At 41.3% G+C, this 26293-nt stretch overlaps 1 protein-coding gene across 7 annotated transcripts in view; it reads left to right on the top strand.

Annotated features, from left to right (window-relative positions):
* Nucleotides 1-26293, top strand: part of AFF3 (ALF transcription elongation factor 3) — a 561437-nt gene that overhangs the window by 141951 nt on the left and 393193 nt on the right. For all 7 annotated transcript variants that reach the window (XM_075916945.1, XM_075916939.1, XM_075916954.1 and 4 more), the window contains 2 exons: nt 16099-16219; nt 20670-21467. In XM_075916945.1, the coding sequence (XP_075773060.1) occupies nt 20730-21467 (738 nt within the window). In that variant the 5' untranslated portion in view covers nt 16099-16219; nt 20670-20729. The remainder of the gene's footprint in view (nt 1-16098; nt 16220-20669; nt 21468-26293) is intronic.

Genomic DNA, 26293 nt, shown 5'->3' with positions numbered 1-26293 from the left:
AATGTAGATGCAGTTTTAAACACAACTTCACACATTTTCTTGTTTAGCTGGTATGGTATACGTCTAATGATCATACGCTCAGTTTTCACTTTCTGTGCTGTCTTTGTAAACTATATGTGGCAGACGCCAAGATTATGCAGTCATTCAGTTTATGGTTATTCACTTTCTAGGTAGTTCTGTTACAACGTTGGAATTTAAAAAAAAAATTATTGACTTTTCTTGTGGCCTTTGTGCTTTTTTTGTTGTTTTTAAAAGTCTTAAGGACAAATTTGGAGGCATCATAGCTTGGCACATTAGAATTGGAAGAGTATTCTATGTGTAAAGGTGCCTAGGAAAATTAAAATAGTTGTGGCAAAATTAGAAAAAAATGGAGTATTGTGTGTGACACTCTTCTTTGGCAGGCCCAGTGTAATAAGAGACTTAGAATACGTCTACACTACATGGCTCCGTCGACGGAGCCATGTAGATTTGTTTATTGGGCAAAGGGAAATGAATCGGCGATTTAAATAATCGCCGCTTCATTTAAATTTACATGGCTGCCGCGCTGAGCCGACAAACAGCTGTGTGACGGACCGGGCCGTGTCTGGGCACAGCTGAGGGCGTCCGCTCAGGGCGAATTGCTCGAATCCGGGGCTACTTACAGCCCCGACTGGTGACCTTTCCACACAGGCCACAAACCAGTCCCACAGAGCGCTTCAGCTGCCTGCCTGAAGTCTCACGAGCAAAACCCCTCCGACACCCCAGCAATATCCATGCCCCAGATGGCCCCGGGCCTCATACACAGGTGGGGGGGTCCTAGCACCCAATCCCACCTACCCCGAACAAGTTCTGTCCGGTTCCAAGAAACCAGCCACAGATCCCTGGTCAATTTACCCTCTGGACCTTACCACAAATCACGCTGGGCCAATCCTTTAGAATCTATATCTAAAGGTTTATTATTACAAGAAAGAAAAGCCTGAGAGTAAGGTTATTAAAGTACAGTACGTTACATGCACTGAATCTCCCAGTTCTCGATGCAGGCTCTAGCAGAGATGTTGCAGCTGCTGGTTTAAAAGTTCTTATTGCACATCCTACGATCAGGATGGGTTCACAGGTCTTCCGGGCTCTTCAATCCCTGCAGTGCTGCCTCTGGGATGAAGTGCTGAGCTGAGAACAAAATGGCATCAACCACATGGCCTCTTTATACCCCCTTCCTGGCCTCTTCTGGTATGCAGCAGGTCACCTGGTCCTCAGCCTCTCTCTGCTGGCCTCTCTTAGGTCTCTGCCCTCCTGCTTTAGGTGTGTCTTTGGGCCATCAAGTGCCATTGTTCCACCGGGCTTCACTACTCAGCCTGTCCATAGCAATGCTTAACCACATTCAGAGAAATATTCAGCTTCCACACAGATTACAGATCTACACACACAGACATTATATACTCACATAAATAGTGTACACAGGATCAGAAAACAACAAGCTCCCATTCAATACCCCACATGGCTCCCTTTCATACCAATTTCTGGGGCCAACACCCCCACCTAAGGGTGCAGCAGCGATCTGGCTGCTTCCCTCCAATTCGGTAATGTGACAAGTTGATCAGCTGTTTGTTGGCTCAGCGCGCTAGTCTGGACGCTCCCCTGCCGACATCAAAGCCCTTTGTCGGCAGTTCCGGTAAACCTCATCCCACGAGGAATAATGGGGCTGCCGACAAAGGGCTTTGATGTTGGCAGGGGAGCGTTCAGACTAGCGCGCTGAGCCGACAAACAGCTGATCAACTGTTTGTCAGCTCAGCGCGGCAGCCATGTAAATTTAAATGAAGCAGCGATTATTTAAATCGCCGCTTCATTTCCCTTTGCCTACAACCCTCATCTACATGGCTCCGTCAATGGAGCCATGTAGTCTAGACACAGCCTAACTGGGATATAGGCAGGAGCACAAAGATCTATGTAAGGGCCGCAGAATTTACCAGTTCTCATTCAGTATTGAAAGCTTGATGCCTGCCTGCAGGCTCTAATGCCCACTTCTTAAATTTTCAAACAAAGCACCCTTGTGCTTTTTTTCTATACTGCCCCTTATGCCTGAGAGATTAGTTACTCCCTATGAACATCTGAAACTAACTCCTTATCCTTTTTAAAACTCTTTTGCAGTGAGGTCTACAAAAGCAGCATTAACAATGGTTAGGCATCTAGTATGCTGAGATCATTGCCTTTCGTGATCACCATAGTATCTCATTGTTTCCTTCTACTCCCCTGCCTGTCTCCAACTGTTGTCTCTTGTCTTATATTTAGACTGCTACTATGTCTTCACTACCGAATTTTGCTGGCAGAGAGTATGCAAATTAAGTGCTGATAAGCATTTTGTTGCACTTTATTTGCACAATCTATTTGAGCCGTTTTTGCGCAAAAAGAAGCAGTGTGGAAGTTTCCTTTTTGCGCAAGATCCTAATCCAAAAGCTGGCAGTGTAGACAAAGCTGAAGATCTTTGAGGCAGAGACTCTTTGTTCTGTGTTTGTACAGTGCCTACTACTAAGGGGCCTTGGTACATATCTGGGGATATAAGGGGCTACAAGTGTATATGTAATAATAACTTGGAAAGTGCTTCTCTTTTGACTCCTAATCATTTTTTAAACATGGAAAAATAATTTTAAACATAATAAAATATAAAGGTTCAAATCAAATGCATTCTGTAGCGTGTTTTGTGCTCTTCAAGTATGGTTTACTGTGGTTTGGCATGATGGAAAAAAGTGTGTGTGTGTGTGTGTGTGTGTGTGTGTGTGTGTGTGTGTGTGTGTGTGTGTGTGTGTGTGTGTGTGTGTGTGTGTGTGTGGCGGAGCGGGGGGAAGTGGCAGGTGACAAATGGATGATTTTCCTATACATTAGCTACAATTTCAGATTCTCCACAAATAAGGCACCCATTTAAATCCTTTTTAGTTTTGTTTCATAAGTGGTATTTGTGTTTTCTGTGCTGATAATAAAAGGTGCAAATTCGCTCTTGCTGGAGGCTTATGAAGGTGATGAATTTATTGCACATAAGAATAAACCTTAAAAATAACATATTAGGGTAATAATCCAAAATTCCATTAACTTTTGGTATTTATATTTAGAAATAATAAAGCTCTTTTTTATTTTCTATTTCTGTTTCAAGTCACTACTGGAACTCTTTCAATTTTAGGTCATTTGGGAGATATTAAACTTCAGAGCACCAACATCTTAATGATCATATTAGAAGGAAGTTAAAAATAAGTAGTCTCAGAGAGGTAGCTGTGTTAGTCTGTAACTTAAAAAAAAACAAACTAGTCCTGTAGCACCTTGGCCCTGGTCTACACTACGGAGTTATTTTGAAATAACCCCCCTTAGTTCAAAATAATAAGTGGCGCGTCTACGCTACTAAGCCCGTTATTTCAAAATAACAAGCTGGTTATTTCAAAATCTGTACTCCTGCTTTCCTCGGGGAATAAGCTTATTTCAAAATAGTTATTTCAGGACTTATTATTTTGAATTTAGTTGTTTCAAAATAATTTCCTGGTGCAGACATGCCGTTAGGGTGCATCTATACTGCACTTGCAGGTTGAAATAAGATATGCAATTTGATCTACAATTTTGATCTAATTTTGAAATAAACCCCTATTCCAAAACCTCCCTTAACCATCATGGAACGAGGGTTACAGGGATGCCAGAATAGCAAGCCTGTTATTTCAAAATATATTTTGAAATAACGGTCTGGTTCAAAAGATGTGGAATAGCTATTTTGGGATACTAGAGACTAACATATATAGCAGTGGTCTCCTACCTTTTTACACCGAAGATCACTTTTTAAATCTCAGAACAGGCGAAGATCTACCGCTGTGCCCCTTCCTTGAAGCCATGCCCCTTCCTTGAAGCCCCGCCCTCTCTATTCTCCTCCTGTCCATCACTTGGTATCCCCAGCCCTTACTTACACACTCTGATAAACAGTTTTATTTTTAAATTATGCAATATATAAAATTAAAATCACGTATTTATAGTTATGAAATAAATGGTCTGATTTTTATTCATGCTATTTAAATCTAAAATGAAGCATTTATAATTATACATTTTGTGGGGACAGAGTTCTGCGGCTGGGGGCAGGGGAGAGAGAACAGGGTGCTGGGAGGGCAGAGGACAGGTTTCTGCAACTGGGGACAGGGTGCCAATGGGAACAGAGTTCAGGGAGTGAGGACGGGAATGGGGACAGAGTTCTGTAGCTGGAGACAGAGGAGTGGGGTCTGAGGAGTGGGGACAGGAGGCAGGGTGCCAGTGGCAGCAGAGAGTCCCCTGCATCTGCCTCCTCCCATGATTTTCCCACCCGTCCCCCGAGGGAAGCCGGCACATGCCTCCTCCGGGCCTGCCCCTGCCCCCTGTGGCGCAGGGAAACCCCACGCATGCCTGCCTCGGGGCCAACCCCCTCCCTCCCGCGGCGGGGCCAACCCCTCGGGCGCCTGCCCCGGGGCCAAACCCCCCCTTCCACAGCACAGCGGCATGGCCCATCCCCCCCTCCCCTCTCCTCCGGCAGCACGGCCAACCCCTGCAGGTGCCTGCCCTGGGGCCAAACTGCCCTCCCATGGCGCAGCCCGGCCCAGTCAACTCCCCCACTCCACTCCCGCAGCACGGCCAACCCCCGCGGGCGCCTGCCCAGGGGCCAAACCGCCCTCCCACGGCGTGGCCCGGCCCAGCCCAGCCACCCCTCTCCCCTACCGCAGCATGGCCAAACCCCGGGGCTGACCCCTGCTCCTGCAGCGCAGGGAAACCCCTGCACTCAACTCACCCCTCCGGCAGTGCAGGGAAGCCTCGCACTTCTCCTCCAGGGCCAACACCCCCTCCCCCAACATGCAACAGAGCTGTGGGAGGGGAGCAGCCTGCACACTTCCGGGCTTCAGACAGGACTTCCCGTCCACCCCGTGGGAAGCCGGCACTACACTAGAGGTAGGTAGTGGGGCTTCTTGGGGTGCGGGGAAAATGGGCGGTGGGGGTGCCCGAATGCCTCGCGATCGACTGGTCGAGGCCTTGCAATCGACCAGTCGATCGCGATCGACAGGTTGGTGACCACGGATATATAGGATCATGAGCTTTCGTGGGCAAAACCCACTTCCTCAGATGAGTGGCGAGAGAGAGCAATGTTATGATAATACATAAATGTGTGCCACAAATGCTGAATGCATGTGTATGAATGTTATGTATGTAGAATGGCACATTTTAGAATGTGATGAAGTTATTCTTTCTGAATAAAAATGCTAGAATTAAAGGCTGGATGCATTAGTGGGACATTGTAGTTTTGTTGCATAAGAAAATGTTGCTTGCTCTTCCAGTGGTAAAACCATGAATATTGCTTTTACATAAATAAATGTCCAATTTATCTAGAGCCTCTGAATGTTCTTATGTCCTCAGGTTTGTTGGACTAAATCAACCTATTTCTGAATCCAGATTTTCAAAATTGATCAATTTAGCATATTGTGAGTTTTGGATATTTACACACTAAAATATGAATTGCACATAAATGATACTGTCAATGTGTATGTTCAGAAATCTATATGGTACATTCAGATGTAGGTTCTGCATGCATTAAATTAATTTTATAGATGCAATTTAGGAAGCTCTGAAAACATGGTTCCTAATTTCAGTCCTTGAACTTTCAGGAAGGTAATTAAAGCACTGTCCAGCTGTTACCTGCCACTGAATGAATGGCTAGTACACGTTGAACTTGTCTAGTCTGGCACACTCTGGCCAGCCAATATCCATGGTCTGGCATGATTTTAATTAGCTGGATATCCACTTACCCTGAGAATGCTCAAGATTCCTGCAGTCCCATAAAGTGTGTTTACAGATACCAGTCTTGTTTTATGCTGTTATTTAGCTCCAAATTTACCTCTAAATGTCTTCTAAGAGCCCAGTAAGCAGTGGAAGTGTTGGTAATGCTTCTAGACAATATTGACCTTCTGTGGCCCAGGAAATTCTCTGGTGTGGCACTGGTCAAGTCCCAAGGGTGCTGGAATAGAGAGTACAAGACTCTTTGTAGTCCTGTGTGTATGGTACTCTTTCATGTTTAATACAAATCATAAACAGTCTATAAAAGATAAAGCATCAAAGAATCCTGTCTTTAAAATTTCTCAGAGCTAAAGTTTTAAAACTGATTTTGCAAAGTGAAAAATGAAATTTAACCAGACATTTTTGTTAAGAAAGAGTAATTTATTGGATATAAGATGAAAAAGCTGTGAGAGTAAACATCAATCTTGTCTTAGACACATGTCATTGATTTGATGTTTGCTCTGTGCTGCTGCCTGGAGGTAAATTCTTTGAAATAGCAAGGTAGGTGTTTTATCGGTCTGTGGATAGGTGCACAGCCTGCTCTGTTACTGCTTTTTTTGAGACCCTGTTACATCTTTATGTTCAATCAAAGAGAAAACAGTAAATCAGAGTAATTGCTTTACCCCACGGCATTTCTATTTGTAAATGGAAAATATACTGTAAAAACCTTCAAATTAACTCTGCTGTTTAAACCAGATTAAAAGTCTAAAAAAGTCACTTGGAACTCAGTATAGAAGTTTATTGATCATGTCAACTAGTTCATTAAAGTCTGACTCTTTGTTCTAATTGAACCAATGCTTTAAATTTCATTAGGGAAAGTATATAACTCTCAGAAATGCAGAACTGTCATCTCCAAAAGCTTCCATTAGGAATAGGGATTGCCTGGGTGGTTGGTGCAGCTGGGGCTGAGGTCCCACCTCCCATGGAGAGGAGGTAGGGCAGCGAGCAAAGCACGTCCCTGCCTCCCCAGACCATCGGGGTGAGTCAGAGAAGTGAGGCAGTGCACCAAGAGTTCCCCAGAGCACTGGGGAGGGGCAGAGAAATGGGGCAGCACGCCGAGCACTCCCCAGCCTCCCCGGAGCACTGGAAAAGGGCAGAGAGGTGGGGGAGCGTACGTGCAGTTCAGCTCCTAGAGCACCGGGAAGGAGAGGAGGCAGGGCAGTGTGCTGAGTGCTCCTCAGCCTCCCTGGAACACCGGGGACAGGCAGAGAGGCGAGGGAGATTCATGTGTGCAGGCAGTTGCGTGGTTCCAGCCTCCTCAGCCAGGAGCATGGGGGAGGGCAGGTGCTGGGGCAGCAACACTCTGTCCCCAGAATGCCTACAGTAGGCAAAATGTGGGCGTGTCCAAGCTGGCAGTTTGGGAAGGCAGAGCCTTCCCCCACCTAAGCCCCCAGACGCCCATGGGGTTTTTAAATTATTATTTTTATTTAGGAAAAATGGAACTGAAACCAGTAAATTGGCCATCAAAGAATTTGGTTGTAACCAATGAAATGGAAAGCAAAACAAACATGAAGTGTTAGTACTATTATGCTACATAGCAATTTAACAAGCAAAAAGCTGGTTCCTATCTTGTTCCTGGATGGGTAATCTTTCTGTGGTTTAAAATACTATGGGGCTACAGTAATCACACTATTAATGTTGTAAGACAGTTTCCATTTTTACCTCATGTTTTCACAACCACCAGCCAAAATCAGGGCTAGATTGATTCTCCACTGCATTATACAAGTTTTACCCAGGAACTACTCAATTAAGGTACTCCGTCATAAAACTAGTGTATTGCATGGAGAAACTTTAAAACTAAAAAAAAAAAAAACCATTTACAGCCTGAAATTTTGTATATTAAGTAATAGATCCATTGTGAATTTTTAGAGAAACTTTGAGAGTATTTGAGTAAGCAATTTTTAAGTTGTGAGTCTTTGAAATATTATTTATTTATTCATTCATATTTTTTAAATAGTTCTAACTTTAAATGTTCATAATTCAAAAGTGGCTTGGGCTAAACCTTCAAATATTTTGCATATGTTTATCATCACTTGTATATAGGTTTAGCTTTATTGTTTGGAATTCATAAATCTTTATTTGTTTTGGTTTTGAAGGCAATTTTCTTGTGAATATTTTAGGTTCTATATATGTGCTACCATTAGGCTACATCTACACTGGCCCCTTTTCTGGAAGGGGCATGTTAACTTCAGAGATCGTAATAGGGAAATCCGCGGGGGATTTAAATATCCCCCGCGGCATTTAAATAAAAATGTCCGCCGCTTTTTTCCGGCTTTTAGAAAATCCGGAAAAGAGCGTCTACACTGGCCCCGATCCTCCGGAAAAAGCGCCCTTTTCCGGAGGATCTTATTCCTACTTCAAAGTAGGATTTCTCCCCCCCCCCCCGCGGATTTCCCTATTACGATCTCTGAAATTAACATGCCCCTTCCGGAAAAGGGGCCAATGTAGACGAGCCCTTAGTGTTTAGGAACTTAACATTGAAACCCACAGACTGTTATTTCCATGATCTTGAAAGTAGGCATTGAAGTCTATGGTGCTTCCCTGTGGAGCTTGTAAATGCTGATATGAGTTAGGTTGCATCTACACAGCACCCTAAACTCGAAATAAGATATGCAGTTTCCTATATGCAAATTGCATATCTTATTTTGATTGAATTTCAAAATAGCTTATTTTGAAATTTGGCGCATCTACACAGCGCCAAATTTCAAAATAACTTGCTGTTTTGAGCCATCCCTTATCCCTTGTTTAATGAGGTTTACTGGGATGGCGTAATAACGCGCCTGTTATTTAAAAAAATATTCTGCAATAACAGGCGGCTTGTGTTGATGTAGGATAGCTATTTTAGGATACCTCTGGTATCGTGAAATAGCTGTGCAGTGTAGATGCACCCTTAGAGAAGAAGGCTTTGATACAAGAGAGGAAGTCTGCATGCACTGTGATCTTTGAACACCTGGTGAAAAGGAGGATTTAACCCCCAATGATGTCTGGATGATGTGATTTTATTGAACAACAGAAGTCCACATAGACTTTACATATATGCTACACTTTGAGATGTAAAATTAGCTATGTATTTGCCATCGTAAGAAACTGACTTATATTAATGTAAAAATGGATTATATTTTTGTTCTACTTGGATTTGAGGTTGTAAAAATGTTATATGTGTAGATAGTGTATGACCCTGAATTTTAGGAGAAGAAATCTGAAGATATAATGTAGCCAAATAATAATGTCATACCCAGGCATGGGCTGTCTGACCTTGTGGTGAGAACAGGAGTCAGACTGGGTCAGATACAGGGAGGTCAGTGTCCAAGACAGGCCAGAGGGCAAACCCCAGAGTCAGGTGTCAGGGATGGTTAGTTTATCAGGATATCAGAAGGAGTGGTTATTGGGGTGGATGCAGTTCTAACTTGTATGGACAATTTCCTGTTTCTGTATTTGGGTTAAACAGAAGCTGGGGACCAATCAAGATCCTCCAGGGTTCCACCAATCAAATCCCAGGACTAGATACTGTTCTGGAAGATGGTAGTAGGTCACTGGGTAGCCGATAGGCTCCCTGGAACTGCCTAGTTCCTTGTAGAATATTGTTCAAGGCTCATGGTTCCTGACAAATAAATAGATTTCCAGATAGAATACAAATAAGATTACAATATTAGATCAGCTAGAAACTGTTTTAGAACATATGCAGTTTTTAAAATTTAAAATTTGCTATAATTCAAGAAATACCTAAATATTGAGATTACTAAACAAACAGTGCAATTCAGAGTTATGCTTCTACATTATGACTAAATGCAACCAACCACAGTCAAGTTATTCTACGTTCACTTGCAGGTAGATCAAGCTGAAATAGGAAATGTTTTGTGTTTTCTTTCCTCAAGTTCCTTTACAACAGGAGAAGATCCTTCAAGTATAGACTGATATAAATGCCAGAACCAGTATGCGAATAAAATTTGCATACTCCCATGTGTATCTTATACTTCTTCCAAAATATTACAGTGCGAAGATGGAAGGTCTAGAAGCAAAAGACTGATGTCTGTTTTGGAGTTCCCATTGATGCTCTGTGACAATTTGTATAGCCTCTGAGAGGTGAAGCAATGCTCGTGATGACAGATAATATTTGGCAGCAATATGGATATATTAGTCCTTTTCCCTTACAGCACATATTGCCTGGACCACCTGAGAGCTTGTAAACTGATGAGGAAAGGGAATGTGCTCTCAAGTTGAAACTGGAGAATACTCTTTTCAATTTGAGTTGTTCAGCCTACTGGTGAGCTGGTTCTAGAATGCTACGCCCCAGAAGACAACAAGAAGCTTGTAAGGTAGCGAAGCTGCAGTGTTTAAAACCTCCGTCTTTTCAGGTGGCTATCTTCTCCAACACTAAGATCCTGTTACTCTTTGGGTGATTTGTGAGAGATTAAATTCAGTTTTGGGTGAGCCAAGTTTTTTTTAGGTAAAGCTACCCATTTAGGCCTTCCCCCTGAGTTGCCTGTATCTATTTCTAATTCTATAATTGGGGGGAAGGGAAGAATTGTTTCTTATGATATCAAAACAAGCAAAAGAGAACCTGTGAATGCTCTTGTCAGTATTATGGATGGTTTTTTTTTCCTAGAAAGGTTTTAGTGTTGCAAAGTGGTTTCCCTCAAATTCCTGAGAATCCAGGCTTCTATCTATAATTCTTTCCAGTTAGGGCTTGTGCTCACTAGCATAATTCTGAAGAGATATTTTAGTCTACCTAAGCATCATACAATGTCCACTGTACCACTACAGAGTCTGAAATTAGATCATACACATTTATGTAAATATTTTTTTTATTTTAGTTAATTTTTTGTAGTACCATAGTGCCACCTAGAAGAATCAGTGAACTAACCGCTTTCTAATCCAAGCCTTTAAGGACAGATGGATACAATAGGCATGATTTTCTTTAAAGCCTGGTGTGATGTAGTGTTGGTACCTTGCTGGTTGCTAGGCTTGGGCTGTGGGTGACCCCCACTGGCTGCTGTCTGTACCACATCCCAGCCGAGTAGTTGATGGGTCAGGTAGGTAACCTGATCTACTGGCTACCTTCCGGGTAGAGGAACAAAGGGAGGAAGGCGGAATATAGCCCCTGGCTGGGGGACAGGGCTGGAAGTTGGGCAGTTTCTGTCTGGTATCATGAAGGAAGCAGCCTTAGCAAGGGGCTGGGATTTAGGGGCCCAGTCTCCCCCATCTCAAGGGGGGCTGAGGCATCCTAGGCTTGCCCTGTTACCAGATTACATCTAGGCTGTGCTGTATCCTGGAAAAGCAATAAACTCCCTCTATTCTACTGGCTGGAGGAGTCTGTTTGTGCCATTACAGGGGTGCAGGAGTCAGGGGAACTCCAACGCGTCGTCACACCTGGGTTTTCCAGAAGAGGTTGCTAGCCTTTATTGAGGGATGTTTTTATATAATTCCAGAAGATGGTCCTTTGTTTTGATCCAAATTTTCCTTCTAAGAAGGAGAAGTTTGGTATTGCCTGGATGTCTGAACTGCAAAGTATCTGGTAACTGCATAGTTTAGACTGTTCTACAGGAAATGTGTACAGGAGGGAGAGGACGAGAAAGGGAGAACTGGAGAAGAGAAGAAAAGGGAAGGGAAGAAAGTCACTTGAACCATAGTAATGATAGTGTGATAACAATCCATTGAGCATGAAATGGGATTACATAATTAACAGGTACATTTTCCTCTGTTGGCATGTGTTTTGGCAGAGCTTAAAGCTGAAATAAATCTATATGTGCTTATAAAGCAGATTGAAATACCTAGGATAATATGGAGACAAAGTGGGTGAGGTATCTTTTATTGAAACAACTTTTGTTAGTGAGAGAGAGCAAAACTTTCAAAGCTGGACCAGTAAAAGATATTATCTCGTCTACGTTGTGTCTCTGATATTGTGGGACTGATACGGCTACAATAAGACTGCAGAGGATAATATAAACATTATATGAATGCAACATTCATTTATTCATATATAGATGTCAGTAATGCAAACATTTGGATTGCAACGCATATGCCAATTAATATCTTTATAAGCACGAATTCAGCGTTATAAAAATTACCTTGTGTTGCCTATGAAAATCATTTAAACCTATCCTTTTCCAGTTTGACATTTGTGAATTATGTAGAATATACTGATTTTAAATGTTTGAAAATAGTTTGCTGTTTGATTGTCTAGTTTTCCCTAGCTGCCTATGCTAAAAAAGCTACATCTATATTTTTTGAGACACGCAGGGCTCGTCTACATTGGCCCCTTTTCCGGAAGGGGCATGGTAATTTTTGAGATCGCAATAGGGAAATGCGCGGGGGATTTAAATATCCCCCGCGGCATTTAAATAAAAATGTCCGCCGCTTTTTTCCGGCTTTTAGAAAAGCCAGAAAAGAGCGTCTACACTGGCCCAGATCCTCCGGAAAAAGCGCCCTTTTCCGGAGGATCTTATTCCTACTTCAAAGGGCGCTTATTCCGGAGGATCGGGGCCAGTGTAGATGCTCTTTTCTGGCTTTTCTAAAAGCCGGAAAAAAGCGGCGGACATTTTTATTTAAATGCCGCGGGGGATATTTAAATCCCCTGCGCATTTCCCTATTGCGATTTCAAAAATTACCATGGCCCTTCCGGAAAAGGGGCCAGTGTAGACGTAGCCGCACGGAAAAAGTCTTGCAATGTGTAAGAAACCTGTGCCCTGGGAGATTAACACAGTGTAGCATAAATGCCTAGATAGGTATACACACATTTTTGGTTGTTTTTATATTTAAAAGATCATTTTTACAAAAAAGAAACTATTTGATTCATTTTCCATTGACTAAGGTGTTTGCAATAAATAAATTGTAGCAGTTGGCCTATTCTCTTTGAAACAAAAGAAATAAATATACCTTTGGTGACATATGTTCATGGATTCTTGTATATTCTTGCAAATAAGATGCAGTCTTCCAAATACTAGAGATTTTGCCATCTGCCATTAACAAAGGAACATAACTTTCAACTTGCAGCAGTTTCTAAGGTACTATTTATAATTGGCTTATTAGTCATCATGATGCTGCTTTGTCATTTGCATAGCCATTCTACATTGTTGCAAGTTATGAATTCCATTGCTAAGTCAATATCTAATTCTGGATGTGTAGATAGGTGTTCAAAGAAATAGAAAGTATACTTTTTTTTATTGATTTTTCTCTTTTTTCTATCAAATGAGGGGAGAAAAAAAAGCCCCTTGCTTTATCAGTGAATGTCACATTGGTGGGTTTTGTTTTGTTTTTTGTTTTGTTTTGTTGTTGTTTTAAATCTGTGGGTGCCAGAGTGAAGATTCATGCACTCATTTGTTTTCTAGAAACTGGCTAGGGACCAGATGTATAAAGCCTTGAAAGGAGATGTCTGCCCAAACTGTCTATAGACTAGATACTACATATAAAGCTTTTCAGAGGCCAGAGTTTCTAAATGGGAGGAAAGGTAGCTCAGGATGAAAGTGATGAATTATAGCCCAGAAGGCTTTCACTTTGTTTTAACGGAGTGTGAGAGACTTGGCTGGAGGGCTGTGTCATCCAAGAGCCACCGCAAACAGAAAGAGAGGGCAGGCACATCTCCAGTCACTTCAGCGCCATCTCTTCATCTGATCTAAGTTTCTCTTCTACCCGCCCACCAGATTTCTTCACACATTTACCTCCTTGGCTTTCAGGCTTGGTCTCCTTGCTCAGCCAGTCCTAGTCTCTGTCCCCAAGGGTCCTTGATCCAATCTACTCTCCCTCAGCCTTCCCCAGCAGTGCCATAGATCCAGCCCTTATCCCCTCCCTTCTGCATTTAAATCAGACAGCTGCCTCCTTTGTGCTGCCTTGAAGCCACCAGGTGTCATTGAGAACACAATAGAGGCAGGCTCCCTTCTCTCATTTCCTGTACCCAGCTTGCAGTGGCCATTGATGGGGAAGGGCAGCTTTGCCCCATAGCCTAGCCCTATGCTGGAGCATGCTCAGTCAAGTTATGGGTATTGCAGATGCCCTATGAAAGGATGGAGCATGCTCTTTGTGAGGACAAAATCTCTGGACCTTTTAGCTGTTACTCAATATGTACCAGAGATTAAGTGAAAATTGCACTTTTTCAAACTTGTCCAAATGTTAGCAGTTTTTCACAGGGACAGCAAAAGGCATATCCGTGATACAAAGGCTTTCAGCTCAATGATCCAAAGGCCGGAGATGCTAGAACTTTCTAGAGAAAAGATAGTCCGAATTTTTTTTAACATTGTTTCAGTATGTTATTACTTAGCTTTGTTTTCAGAAACAGCTAAACTGTTTTGGCTGAACTTTCTCAAGAAAATTCATTCTGAGGGTAAAACCTGGCATGAAAATCTGAGCCCAAACAACTAGTTTGGCAGAAATATGCAACTGAAAATGATGTTGATAATGTGAAGTGTCAGGCAATTTTACCATGCATGCAGTGCTATCAACCCTGACTATAATATAATTCTTGTTGTTAGAAAGTCACTTATCAATTGACCACACTGGAGTCTCTGGATGGTATGGTGTTATCTAACACCATTGTTATCTTTTACATGGCACCTCTTTCCTCTCTCCACATTATGTGTGGCATATGTTCTCCATCTTCTCCCATGATGGTTGCTAAATGGAATCTCACCTGCACAAGGCGGATTCCACTGATGTACTAAGTCTTTCACCAGTGCCTCTGTACAATCTAAGGGGCCAGTCTAAGAGGCCAGTCTGGACCAGATTATCCCATCAGGTCAAATGGATCAAGTACTGGTATTTCAGAAGATATATTTTAAGTACATTCATTGCACATACAAAATGAAAAATTGACAGCATTGAATAAAAGTTTTCTTTAAGCAAAAGATAAAGTATATCTTAAGCAGCAGCTTTGTCAACTTTCTCTGCACTTCTCTACCTTAATTCTACTTTGAAGAGAAACTTCCTTTGGTTCCCATTGTACTCTTAAGTCTGCATACTCAGTGTTTGGCCTCTGAGCTGAGACTGCTCAGAGATGCCAGTTGAGATTGTGGTAAACACCTGTCCATTAAGAATTAGGCTCAGATGTTCATCTCACACAGATCAATAAACAGATAGTGGATTTTAGTGTCCTTTGGTCACTATTAAGACATTATTTTAAAATGCTAACTATGTCTACATATTTTGGGTGTTTTCAGTACACCTAAATCTTAAATTAATTGCAACAGCTTTAGGCATTGTAACAGTCTTCACAGAGGCATATAGAGTGAAATCACTTGGGCAGATGATTTAAAGTCCATTTTGACTAACTAGACAACTAATGAGAGAGACAAGCTTTGTTTTATTTATGGCCAATACACTTATATGACGCTAATATATTTTCCGATGTACAAAATTATAACACAAAAAAAAGAGGAAAGCATTAGCTGGAAAAGCAAAATATTAAGTCATCTTTTTAAACTAATAGTTGTAAACAACTTATAAACCTGTTTAGGCATTTAGGCTTGTTTTGCGATGAGGACGAAACTTCAGTTTGCAAATCTGTATATGTTGCTTGGAGGCAATATGGAGACAATGATCTTCATCTCTTAGACTTACGGTATATTAAAATAACATTTTAGAATATTTTTTATATTTCTTTCAATATTGGGGCCTTTAGTTTATTTCCAAAAAGAACATAATTGTTTTATGAAGTGATATAACTTAATCCCCCATCTCTCATCATTCTAATACTCATTTATTCTCTGAAGTTGTGATGGTGTCAAATCAGTTAGAATTGATTCAGCATTATTTTCATGACTTGACTGATTAGCAGAGATCTGAAGAAGCAGCATAACTGGGAAAACCACCACAGCGTGTAGGTTCAATTGCTCTTTGTGGAGCTAGTTAATGAAAGAATCACTACAGAAACACAGCTATGTAAAAAGGAACATTGTTATAACATGCAGAGGATATGTAATAAATGGAAATATGTTCATAATTTCTATTTACTTTTAGTTGTAATTACCATGTGTCATATGAGAACTCTCAGTACTCAATCAAAGTTGCTTCTATCTTGTCTGCATCGCATTTCAGACAGAGAAGTTCAGCACAGGCTCAAGTTTGCTCCATGGTGTGTGGTTTCTTTTGTTTTTTTGTTGGCTTTCTTAAGAATTTAATTATCTGTTCTATGAGAAGAAAGCAGTGGCATACCCAGAGACCTGAGCTTCCACTGACGGATTAGATTGGCATTAACCTGATTCATGTTCTTGTAATCTGTGCCATCTGTCTGTGAACCACAGTTCTTCACATAGATTCACATTGGTTTATGGGCTGCCCTTTAATTTTTTTTAAATTCTCTCTTTGACACAGTGTCTTTGAACCAGACAGAAATGTTCTGCGAAGGAAAGAATGGGAGAGGAGAAATCAGGAGGCACAGCAGGAAGATGGCTCATTTAATACCAGTTACTCCCTCTTCAGTGAACCGTACAAGGTAGATGTTTCCCAAATGTGCAGCTTTTTATTTATTTATTTATTTTTGGACAATGTTGCCCAGGCTTCAGTAGTCTCTTACAAGTGTTGGTCTCAGAAAACTCACATATAAATATTTATGGTTCATTGAGAATCAGATAAGTTTACATCAGTATTTACAAGATTCAGTAGTAAATGAAAATGAAATAGTCTCTTACCTCGATTATACAGCATTGAATCTAAGAGTCAAAGTGATGGTGCTTTACTACTAAAAAACAACTGTTAGAATGAGGTCAAGCTAACATAAGAACAACAGAATGGCCATACTAAGTCAGACGAATGGTTCATTTAGCCGAGTATTCAGTCCTAAAGAGTAGCCATTGCCAGATGCTTTAGAAGGAATGAACAGAATAGGGAAATTACATGATCCATGCCCCGTCACTCAATCCTAGTAACTGCCAGTCAGAGACTTAGGGAAACCCAGAGCATGGGATTGCATCCCTGACCATCTTGGCTAATAGCCATCGACATAGCTACTGTCCATGAACGTATCTGTTTCTTGTTTCAACTCCAGTATTACTTATGGCCTTCACAATGTCCCCTGTCACAGGATGACTAAATTTTGTGAAGAAACACTTCCTTAAATTTGTTTTAAGCCTGCTGTTTATTAATTTAATTGAGTGACCTCTGGTTCTTGTGTTGTGACAGGGAAAGTAACATTTCCATATTTACTTTGTCCACCCCGTTTGTGATTTCATTGATTGCCATCATAGCCCTTTACCTCCCCCCTTACTTGCCTCTTTTCTACTCTGAACAGTCCTAGCCTTTTTAATCTTTCCTCACATGGAAGCTGTTCCATAACCCCTAATCATGTTTGTTTGTTCTTCCAAATCTATCATTTCTGAGAAGTGGCAACCAGAACTGCATGGATATTCAACATGTGGTAGGGTACCATGGATTTATATAGTGGCATTTTAATATTTTGTGTCTTATCCATCCCTTTCCTAATGCTTCCTAACATCCTGTTAGCTTTTTTGACTGCTGCCGCCCATTGAGCAGATGTTTTCAGAGAACTATCCATGATGAAGCTAAGATTTCTTTGAGCGATAACAGCTAATTTAGACCCTATCATTTTGTTTGTCTAATTGGGATTATGTTTTCCAGCGTACATTACTATGCGTTTACTGATGTAAGGGGACTGTTAGCCTCTTACTAAAACTCTGCGGAAGTTTTTGGTTCGCCAGCTCCCAGTATCAAAAGGGGAAGGGTCCATGAGACTGACAGACCCCAGAGACAATGGAAAGCAGCCAACACTCCAGCTCAGCCTGATTGACAGGTTGATAGGCCAGTGAGGAAAGTGAGAGGCCAGGCCCCGTCCTCCCTGTGACCTGGGATTTTTCTGGGTCTCTCTGAGCAAGGTGAGAGCTGAGAGACAGCTAAAAGGAGCACACTGTGTGGAGAGGCAGTCCTGCAGCAACAGAGCCAGGCACACACAGCCCAAGGAGTGCAAGCTGTGCTGAGGGGCAGTTTTGCAGCAACAGAGCCAGGCACACACAGTACACGGAGCTGTGTTGAGCAGCAGACTGGCAGTGCTCAGAGAGCCAAAAGGGATAGAGAAGCAACGCAAGGAGCTGGAGACTGGCAAAGCAGCACAGCCTGCAGCTGGGTGTGGTGAGCAGCTGGTATCAGCAAAGGATGGGGAGAGGCTCTGGGCAGGGAGATATCACCAGCCAAGAGGCCCAGCAGGCCAGACTGGGAGAGGGGTCTGGCCACTTAGAGCTTGAGGCTGTGTGGTCACTGCCAGAGCAAGCGTGTCCAGCCTGCAGCCCCCCTGCAGCACATCCAGGGCCTCTAAGGGGCCTATAAGGAAGAGACTGTGAACTGTCCTTACACTCTGCAGACTGCTGTTTTGATGTCCTCGTGCTACAGAGCCGGACTGTGTGTTCTCATTTAACCATTCTCATTTTTTCCTTATTCTTTTCTCTTTAATCAGTTGATGTTTAATAAATTGTATTTGCTTTGAACCTTATGAAATGATCACTGGGCCAAGAAAGCATGCAGTGTGAAGAGAGCACCTCGGAGTGGGGACACCCTAACCCCTGCCCTTAGTGACTACAAGGTTGGGGATTAAGCCCCAGGAAACCTGGGCCCAGCCTTGTTGGGGTTTCGAGGACTCTGCTACTCAGGAGAGTGGAAGGGGAGCCCTCAGGATCAGGGAGGCTGTGGGGTAAAGGAAGTGGGAGCGGGGACTCAGATCCTTTTGTTGGTTCATTTCACCGGGGTGGTATAGAAGTCAGGAAAGTTCCCCACAATAGCGGCACCATTCCCTCACTTACACTGACACTGAATTTCATCTGCCTGTTTGTTGCCCATTCATATTTATATCATGAGTCCAATGCAGGTGCCTGTTTAGCAAGATGCTAAATAGTTTGTTTGTTTTTATTCACTATGAGTGAGACAAACAAAATTGGTCTGAAGATACCATCTGCAGTCCCACATTCCAAAAGGAGTAGGCAGAATTCCCCAATTAAGGTCAGGCCCATACTAGACTTAAAAGGTTGGCTTAAAGTATGCAACTCCAGCTACATAGGATACGTTGCTGGAGTTGGCTTACCTTAAGCCAAGCTCGGAGGCATCCACACAAGGAGAGGCTGATGGGAGCAAATGCTCTTGTTGGCTTCCCTTACTCCTCATGACTGTAAGGAGTACAGGCACTGATCTAAAGTGAACGCCTGCACATCCAAATTGCAGTGAGCACAAATGTGCCTAGTTTATTCATTTCTTTTCAGTTTGTGACTAATTTAAATCAATTATAATTGAAGTTTATAAAAAGTAAACCAAAAATCCCGCCTTCTTCATGCTTGGTATTGGCCTGAGTACTGTTGGCCTGTTGTAGATTTACTGACATCCTTTTTCTTTTTCACATTCTCTTTGTTCTTCCTATGAGCTATTCCCTCTTCAGAAGCAAGAACCCTGAGGTTAAATCTTAATTCTAGTTAAGGCAATGGGTGTTCTGCCATGACTTTAGCAGGATGAGGATTTCACTTCTGATGAAGGAAAAGCAGAAAATTACAAGCCTCTAATCCCATTTCTTTTGAAGATAGTTTACAGGGTTCTTGCTCACCCACCTGCTTCTCTGTAGAGTCTAGAAGCATCTATGAAGACGTGATGTTAATGGTTATACCACTATTTACAATTAACTTCTTGAGACAATAGTTTTCATTTATTTGTATTGATTGTCTTATTTCTTTGGGGAGCTTTTGCCTGCTGCTTGAAGGCAGTGACTTGGCCCAGGTAGTAGCATACTCTACATTTGGGAGGACGGAAAAGGCTACTGCTTGTATTTCATCTCACTGCCACTGCCAGAAAATCTTAAGAACTTGTGAAGTTCTACTTGTTTTCTGTAAAAGAGCCGAGAATTCTGTCATAAATGATATTTTCAAAGAAGTAGCATAACAGTAATATTTCCCCCATCCTATTAGCTCACTTTCTTTTCTTAAGGAACCTACTTAATATTAGAATCAGCTCAAAATTTGAAGTAGGCTGACTGGTAAATTTAGTACTGTTTCAAGTTATAATATGGCCTCCCTTTTGAGCAATATATGCACTTCTGTAAAGAACACCAACTGGAGGAAATCAAGAACTTAGTATTTTCATTCATGGCGGAAGCGTGACCATATCTTGAAAGGGAAGCTTGCTGTGGACCATAAGGATTTAATGCCAGGCAAGCCAGGCAGCAGTCCAGAGCAGTAACATATGTTCAAGTAGTCGGGCAGCCAGCAGGTCAGTCCATAACAGAGGCTGTCTGGGGACATGGTCGGAGTTCTTGTAGACGTCCGTAGCTGGAAGGGTCCATCCAAGGGACTTGGTCAGTGAATTAGGGAAGCGAGGTTGGCTGAGGCAATGAAGTAGGGTCAGGTGAAGTGGCAAGTTAGACTGGGGAGCAACCAGCAGACACTGGTATGGGGCCCAGAAAGCTTCCTCTTCCTGTTCAGACTTTTATATAGTCCAGTTACTTAATGAAAATGCTGCCTGTCTCCGATCATGGGCCTGACAGCTGTGGACTTGTTGGTTGGGGTGCAGTGGCTAAGGACCTTGTAAATCTCAGTTCCAATACTTTGCTCCTAACAAAGGAAATTTCTTTATCGTGACCAGGTTTAATCCAAACCATTCTGAATAGTTGCAATAATAAATTTTCTAGTTTCTAGGTAATATATTTTAACTATAGTGTGACACCAGTGATGGATTTCTTTTTTATGTACTCTAAGGCTCTTTACAGCTTTTCCAGTTCAGGGTAGATTTAAGATGTTGACAAGTGTCTTCAGAGGCATAATGATTTTTGATCTCGTTCCTCATCTGTGTTGCCGAATAAGGCCGTGCTGCTTCACTAAGGAGAAAAGCACAAATGGAATGGTTTTCTTTTACATTAATTGTTACAGAACATTTGATTTTTGTTTTGTTTTGTTTTGCAGACTAACAAGGGAGATGAGCTCTCAAATCGTATCCAGAATACACTAGGTAACTATGATGAAATGAAGGACTTATTGACAGATCGATCCAACCAGAGTCATCTTGTTGGAGTTCCAAAACCTGGGATTTCTCAGGCACCTGTGAACAAAACTGATGAACATTTTATTGCAGATGGAAGACCACAGCCTACTCCTTCCATTTGCAGCTCTTCATCTTCCATTCCAACAGCTCTGTCTGGTCAGCAAAGCAAGAGCCCCAAAATGGGTTGGCAGAAAGCTGGGCAAAATGTTTCTGATGGCCAGCAGAGGGCAAGCAAGCATGGGCACAGATTGCTTGAGTCACACAACAGTGATTTCAAAATGGCTAACCAAAAAACCAGCCTGGAAAAGCTTAAACATTTTGTATCGAGTCCCACATCATCATCTGCCAGTGCGGCACCACAAGGTAGTTTAAGATCTGTGCTTGGAGACAGTGCTAGTAGAGCACAACAGCAGTCAAAACTAAATAACAATGCAGAAATAGGGTCTCAGGCTCAAGAAAGGTCAGCAAAACACAGCACTGGGCACTGTGTTCAGAACTTCCCTCCTTCACTTGCTTCAAAGCCTAATATAGTTCAGCAGAAACCAACAGCTTATGTAAGACCAATGGACGGTCAAGATCAGGCTCCTGATGAGTCTCCAAAACTAAAGTTATTGTCAGAAAGTAACAAGCACTGCTCGTCATATAGGGGAGTACCTTCTAATAAGTCTGATTCAGATATGACCAAGATGGAAAAATGTAACATTCCCAAGCAAGAAGAGGTAGGCATTTTAAAATATTTCATATTATTGCCAAATACATATTTCATATATTGCCAAATATTTCATATCATTACCAACACAGTATTGGTATTTAACATTTGCAAACTGTTCCTCTTTTAAAACATTTTATATAGTGGCTTTAACACTTTTTGTTTTGTTTTTAAATTTAATGTCATACACTGTAAATCATAACCTAGTAGTTAGATTAAAATCGTATCTGAGATAAAGGCTTAGAACTCAGATGCACCTTACAAGTGCTAATTTTCAGTTAACATGAGTTATGGAATATTAATCACTTGAAACTACTCTGGGGGTATGTCTACAAAGTGCGGCTATTTTGTGATACTAGCAGTATCCTAATATAGTTGCCCTGAATCTTAACAAGCTGCTCGTTACTTCAAAATATTTTTCTAAATAATGGGCACGCTATTTCGGCATCCTTGTAACCCATGTTCCTCGAGGGTTAAGGGATGTCTCAATATAGCGTGTAATTTCAAAATTTGGCACTGTGTAGATGCACCAAATTTCAAAATAAGCTATTTCAAAATAGAATTGAAATAAGATATGAAATTTGCATAGTACAAATTGTGTATCTTATTTTGAATTTAGGGTACTGTGTAGATGTACCCTGGCTGTCTAAGCCTACGTTCTGAGGAAAACTATAGTGACATAAAATTTAATTTACTTGTTCAAGTATCCTGCTTGTTACTTCTAATTTTTGCCATATTTTAATGGATTTCTCCCTTTAGCATTCATTGAACTATGACAAATGATCAGGTATAGTTTTAGGGTTTTAGTTTTAGTTTTAGGTATAGTTTTACCTGTCTTCGTCAAAATTGCTTCACGAAGTAAATAACATATATAATCAATGTTAGTATTAAAATGAGATGAGAGACTAAGAAGAGTACTGGTTATTCATATCATTTGCTTTCATTGCAATTGTGTCCATTTCAAAATGATTTCTAAAGAGATTAAGACAAAAATACATATGATATATTTTCTCACAAGTCAGCCTCTTATAAAAAGCCAATAAACATACAAATGTGACCATTTGTGACAAACAAGCAAGCTTACAGGCAACATTTTCAGCAACTTTTCAGGTTAGAAAAGCTTACATGCAAAGTTATTTACTTATTCCCACAATCTAAGAACTAGGGTTCATCCAGTGAAATTAATAGGCAGCAGGTTTAAAACAAACAAAAGGAAATTTTTCTCCACTCTGCGCAGTCAACCTGTGGAACTCCTTGCCAGAGGATGTGGTGATGGCTAGGACTTTAACAGGGTTCAAAAAAGCACTAAATAGATTCATGGAGGTTAGATCCATCAATGGGTAGGATGGGTGTCCCTAGCCAGGATAGGTAGGAATGGTGTCCCTAGCCTCTTTGTCTGGAAATGGGTGATGGGAGGGGTCATGTGAGGATTATCTGTTGTGTTCCCTCCCACTTGGATATCTGATATTGGCCACTGTCGGCAGACAGGATACTGGGCTAGATGGATCATTGGTCTGACCCAGTATGGCTTTCTTATTTCTGTTATATGTACTGTTAAAGATTTGTCCTTTGTTTTGGGGAAATTTCATATTTCATCATTGTCCCCATCAGATATAATATTTTAGAAGCATGCACCAGTCAACTCCATTTTTTAAGAATAGGTCTTTTAGAATCCAAGTGATAAGGCAGCAAACCAAGAGAGATCCAAAAAGCATTCACTTTCCAACATGAGGGAAAGCACATTCTGTAATTTTTCCTTCTTTTTTTTTCTTTTTTTTGTTTTGTTTATAAAATATTGGCAGACCATATGTGAGTTTTCTTCATGGTGTACTGAAGTTTGCCAGGGTAAAGTCAGAATCCTCCTTTGCTGGTTTCACATCTTCAGCTGATGTAAATTGGCATAGTTCCATTGATTTTTCAATGGAGCAATGCCAATTTACACCACTTATAGGTTTGGCGTATTTTCTCTCTTTGGCCTGAATGGCAGGGACTATATCAAGGCAGAGATCATTATCTCTTTTACTCTTATTTGAGAGGTATAGTGATTATTTAGCTGCTTTAATTTTTCTGCCTCTCATATTGGAAAATGAATGCTTTTTGGTTCTCTCTTGCTTTACTGCCTTCTCATTGGGATTCTAAATGGCCTATTCTTCAATGAATGCCTCTTTACATTTTTAGGAAACCAAATCTCTATGAAAGCAATTGCTTTGTTTCAGCCAGTCCCCTCAGGCCCTTCAAATCCTATGATTATTTTCGCTTAGTGAATTATCCAGCAATTCAGAGCAAAAGTGAAGTGATTTTTTTTTTGGCCTTGAAAGTGATCAATTTAGACTTGAGTAAGATTTTCAGTAGCCACTGGAATGGGTCAACTGCACAAAATACCATTGCACTCACATATGTATTTCAAATTCAAGTAATGGCATGTGCTGCTGACAATTCAGTCATGCCATTCCCTTGTTTTTCTGGAGCAAATACATGCTTGGATACCCAAATGAAGGAGGTATTTGAGGAATAACAGAACCATGTGCCCTTGTCTGGCTCTTTCAGATTTTCTCCTTTGATGTGTGTGCCGCATCCTTAGGATTAATTTAAAGAGAAACTAGATAATTTCATGGAGGTTAGGTCCATAAAAGGCTATTAGCCAGGGGATAGAAATGGTGTCCCTGACCTCTGTTTGTCAGAGCCTGGAGAAGGATGGCAGGAGACAAATCACTTGATCATTGTCTTCGGTCCACCCCCTCTGGGGCACCTGGCGCTGGCCACTGTCAGCAGACAGACTACTGGGCTAGATGGACCTTTGGTCTGACCCAGTATGGCCATTCTTATGTTCTTATGTTCTAAGTTGCAGAAATACCAGTAAAGAGCCACTTAGTTTTTTCCATTTCAATTTTGGCTTCAGAATTTTTCACCTGTAAAATAATTTTGACCTGCTTGGTATCCAGTGAAGTTGCAGTGAATTATGTATTTTCCGAACTTGCCTCATTTTGTTCAAAGAATGGATACTAAATTATGTAGTCTGTGATCCAGTAGACATTATAGAAACTTACTGGGATGATTCTGGAAATTAACTGTCCAATTCATAAAATTACAAAAGCAGTGGGTGAATAAGACAAGATGTAATATGAAATTTAGTAAGTTAATACCATGTCACATGCCTTTTTAGTTGCAATCAGATTAGCTGCTTAGATGCTGGTAGACTGGTAAATGGACAAGATACTATCAATGTATAAGAATTTTTCATTTTTAGTGACTTGGAGGGAAATGTCTTTTGGGGTATCGCAGACCTTTGTGAGGATTTGGAGATGGAATCCAAATATTGAAAAGATGGTATGGCCATTTCATCTGACAAAGTTTGAAGTCTATTGTTTTAAATATTATTCATATACTTTTTTGTTTTATTCTATGCTAGCATTTCCGTCACAAATAGAGTAGAAAATGTTTCTATATTTTCTGTCAGTGCAGGGAGATGTATTAACCAAATTTGATAGATTATCACAGCTTCAAGTCCTGGGGCTCTGGTCTTCAGTATCTTGTCTCATCCATTTTCCATGCATATTGGTTCATCCCTTCTCTTTCTTCTTTAATATTTAAGCTCTTGTAATTTTATCATATTTCTCAAGATATTTGGGAATTTTAAGAGTCTCAATGAATTTTTTATTTCTGCTTTCAACATCGCAACATTTTGCCCTCTATCCAAAATGGCCATTATTTCCTGTTTCTGTCAATAGGACTGATGTCAGAGATGCCCTCAGCATAATAACCAGCATGTCCCTCTTCCCTTTGCAGAAGAAAATGAGGCTCTCATTCTCTCCAATGGGGCTGAAATTAAGCAGGTCTCAGGAGATGACAGTCCCTTAGTCACCATGTGAGGGCCAGGCAGGGGTCAGAAGTAAGGCTGTGATGGAAGTTGGGAAGAGGAACATGTTAAGAAATAAGACAGGAAATTGTGGGGAATGCAGGGAAGTATGGAAAGCAGAAGCCAGACTGAGTCCTTGTCTAGGCTTGAATGATGTTGTAGTGTATTCATTTTTACCAGCATGTATTAAGAGACCAGTTCAGAAAAGGCAGTGTATTCTTTAAGGGTACGTCTAGACTACCGCGTTTTGTCGACGGAAGTTTTGTCGACAGATACTGTCGACAAAACTTCCGTCGACAAAACTTCCGTCGACAAAGAGCGTCCAGACACATTGAGTTCTGTCGACAAAGCAAGCTGCTTTGTCGACAGAACTCCATAGTCTGGACGCAATGTTACAGGCAATAACACCTTCTGTCGACAGAGTTCGACATTATGTCGACAGAACTCAGCGGTAGTGTAGACGCTGGTATAGTTTTGTCGACAAAAGTCCATTTTTGTCGACAAAACTAGGTAGTCTAGACACACCCTAAATAACATGTTAATGTGATCAAGTCGAGGGAATTTAAATTGAGCAGTTTAACTTATGTTAAATAATGCACACTGCTTTTGTATACTAGATTTTTAAAATGTATTAGTTCAATCATGTTAGCTGATCTATTTTAACCTGCCTTTTATTCCAGCAGGGAAATTGGGGTGCAAAAGGAAATTGAGGGATCAAAGGGAAATGTGCAAGTAGGAAAAGTGTGAAAGGCAGAAAACTGTGGTGGAAAAGAAAGGGAAATGTGTGAGCTAAGTGAATATAGGGAGTAAGTAGGAGATGAGAGACAGGGGGACCTTGAATTGGGCAGCTGCCTACCCTGTCCAAGTAGAGAAGGAAATAGAAAGGGAATGGTAGTTCCCTGCATCACAGGGAGTAAAATTGGATAGGGTCCATCTTCTTTTAGAAAACATTTTTCTGTAGGCATTTGAGGTTTTATTTT

The sequence above is a fragment of the Pelodiscus sinensis genome, chromosome 1 (genome assembly GCF_049634645.1).
Source record: "Pelodiscus sinensis isolate JC-2024 chromosome 1, ASM4963464v1, whole genome shotgun sequence".
In the NCBI taxonomy this organism is placed as follows: Eukaryota; Metazoa; Chordata; order Testudines; family Trionychidae; genus Pelodiscus; species Pelodiscus sinensis.
This window is presented reverse-complemented; position numbering and strand designations above follow the sequence as displayed.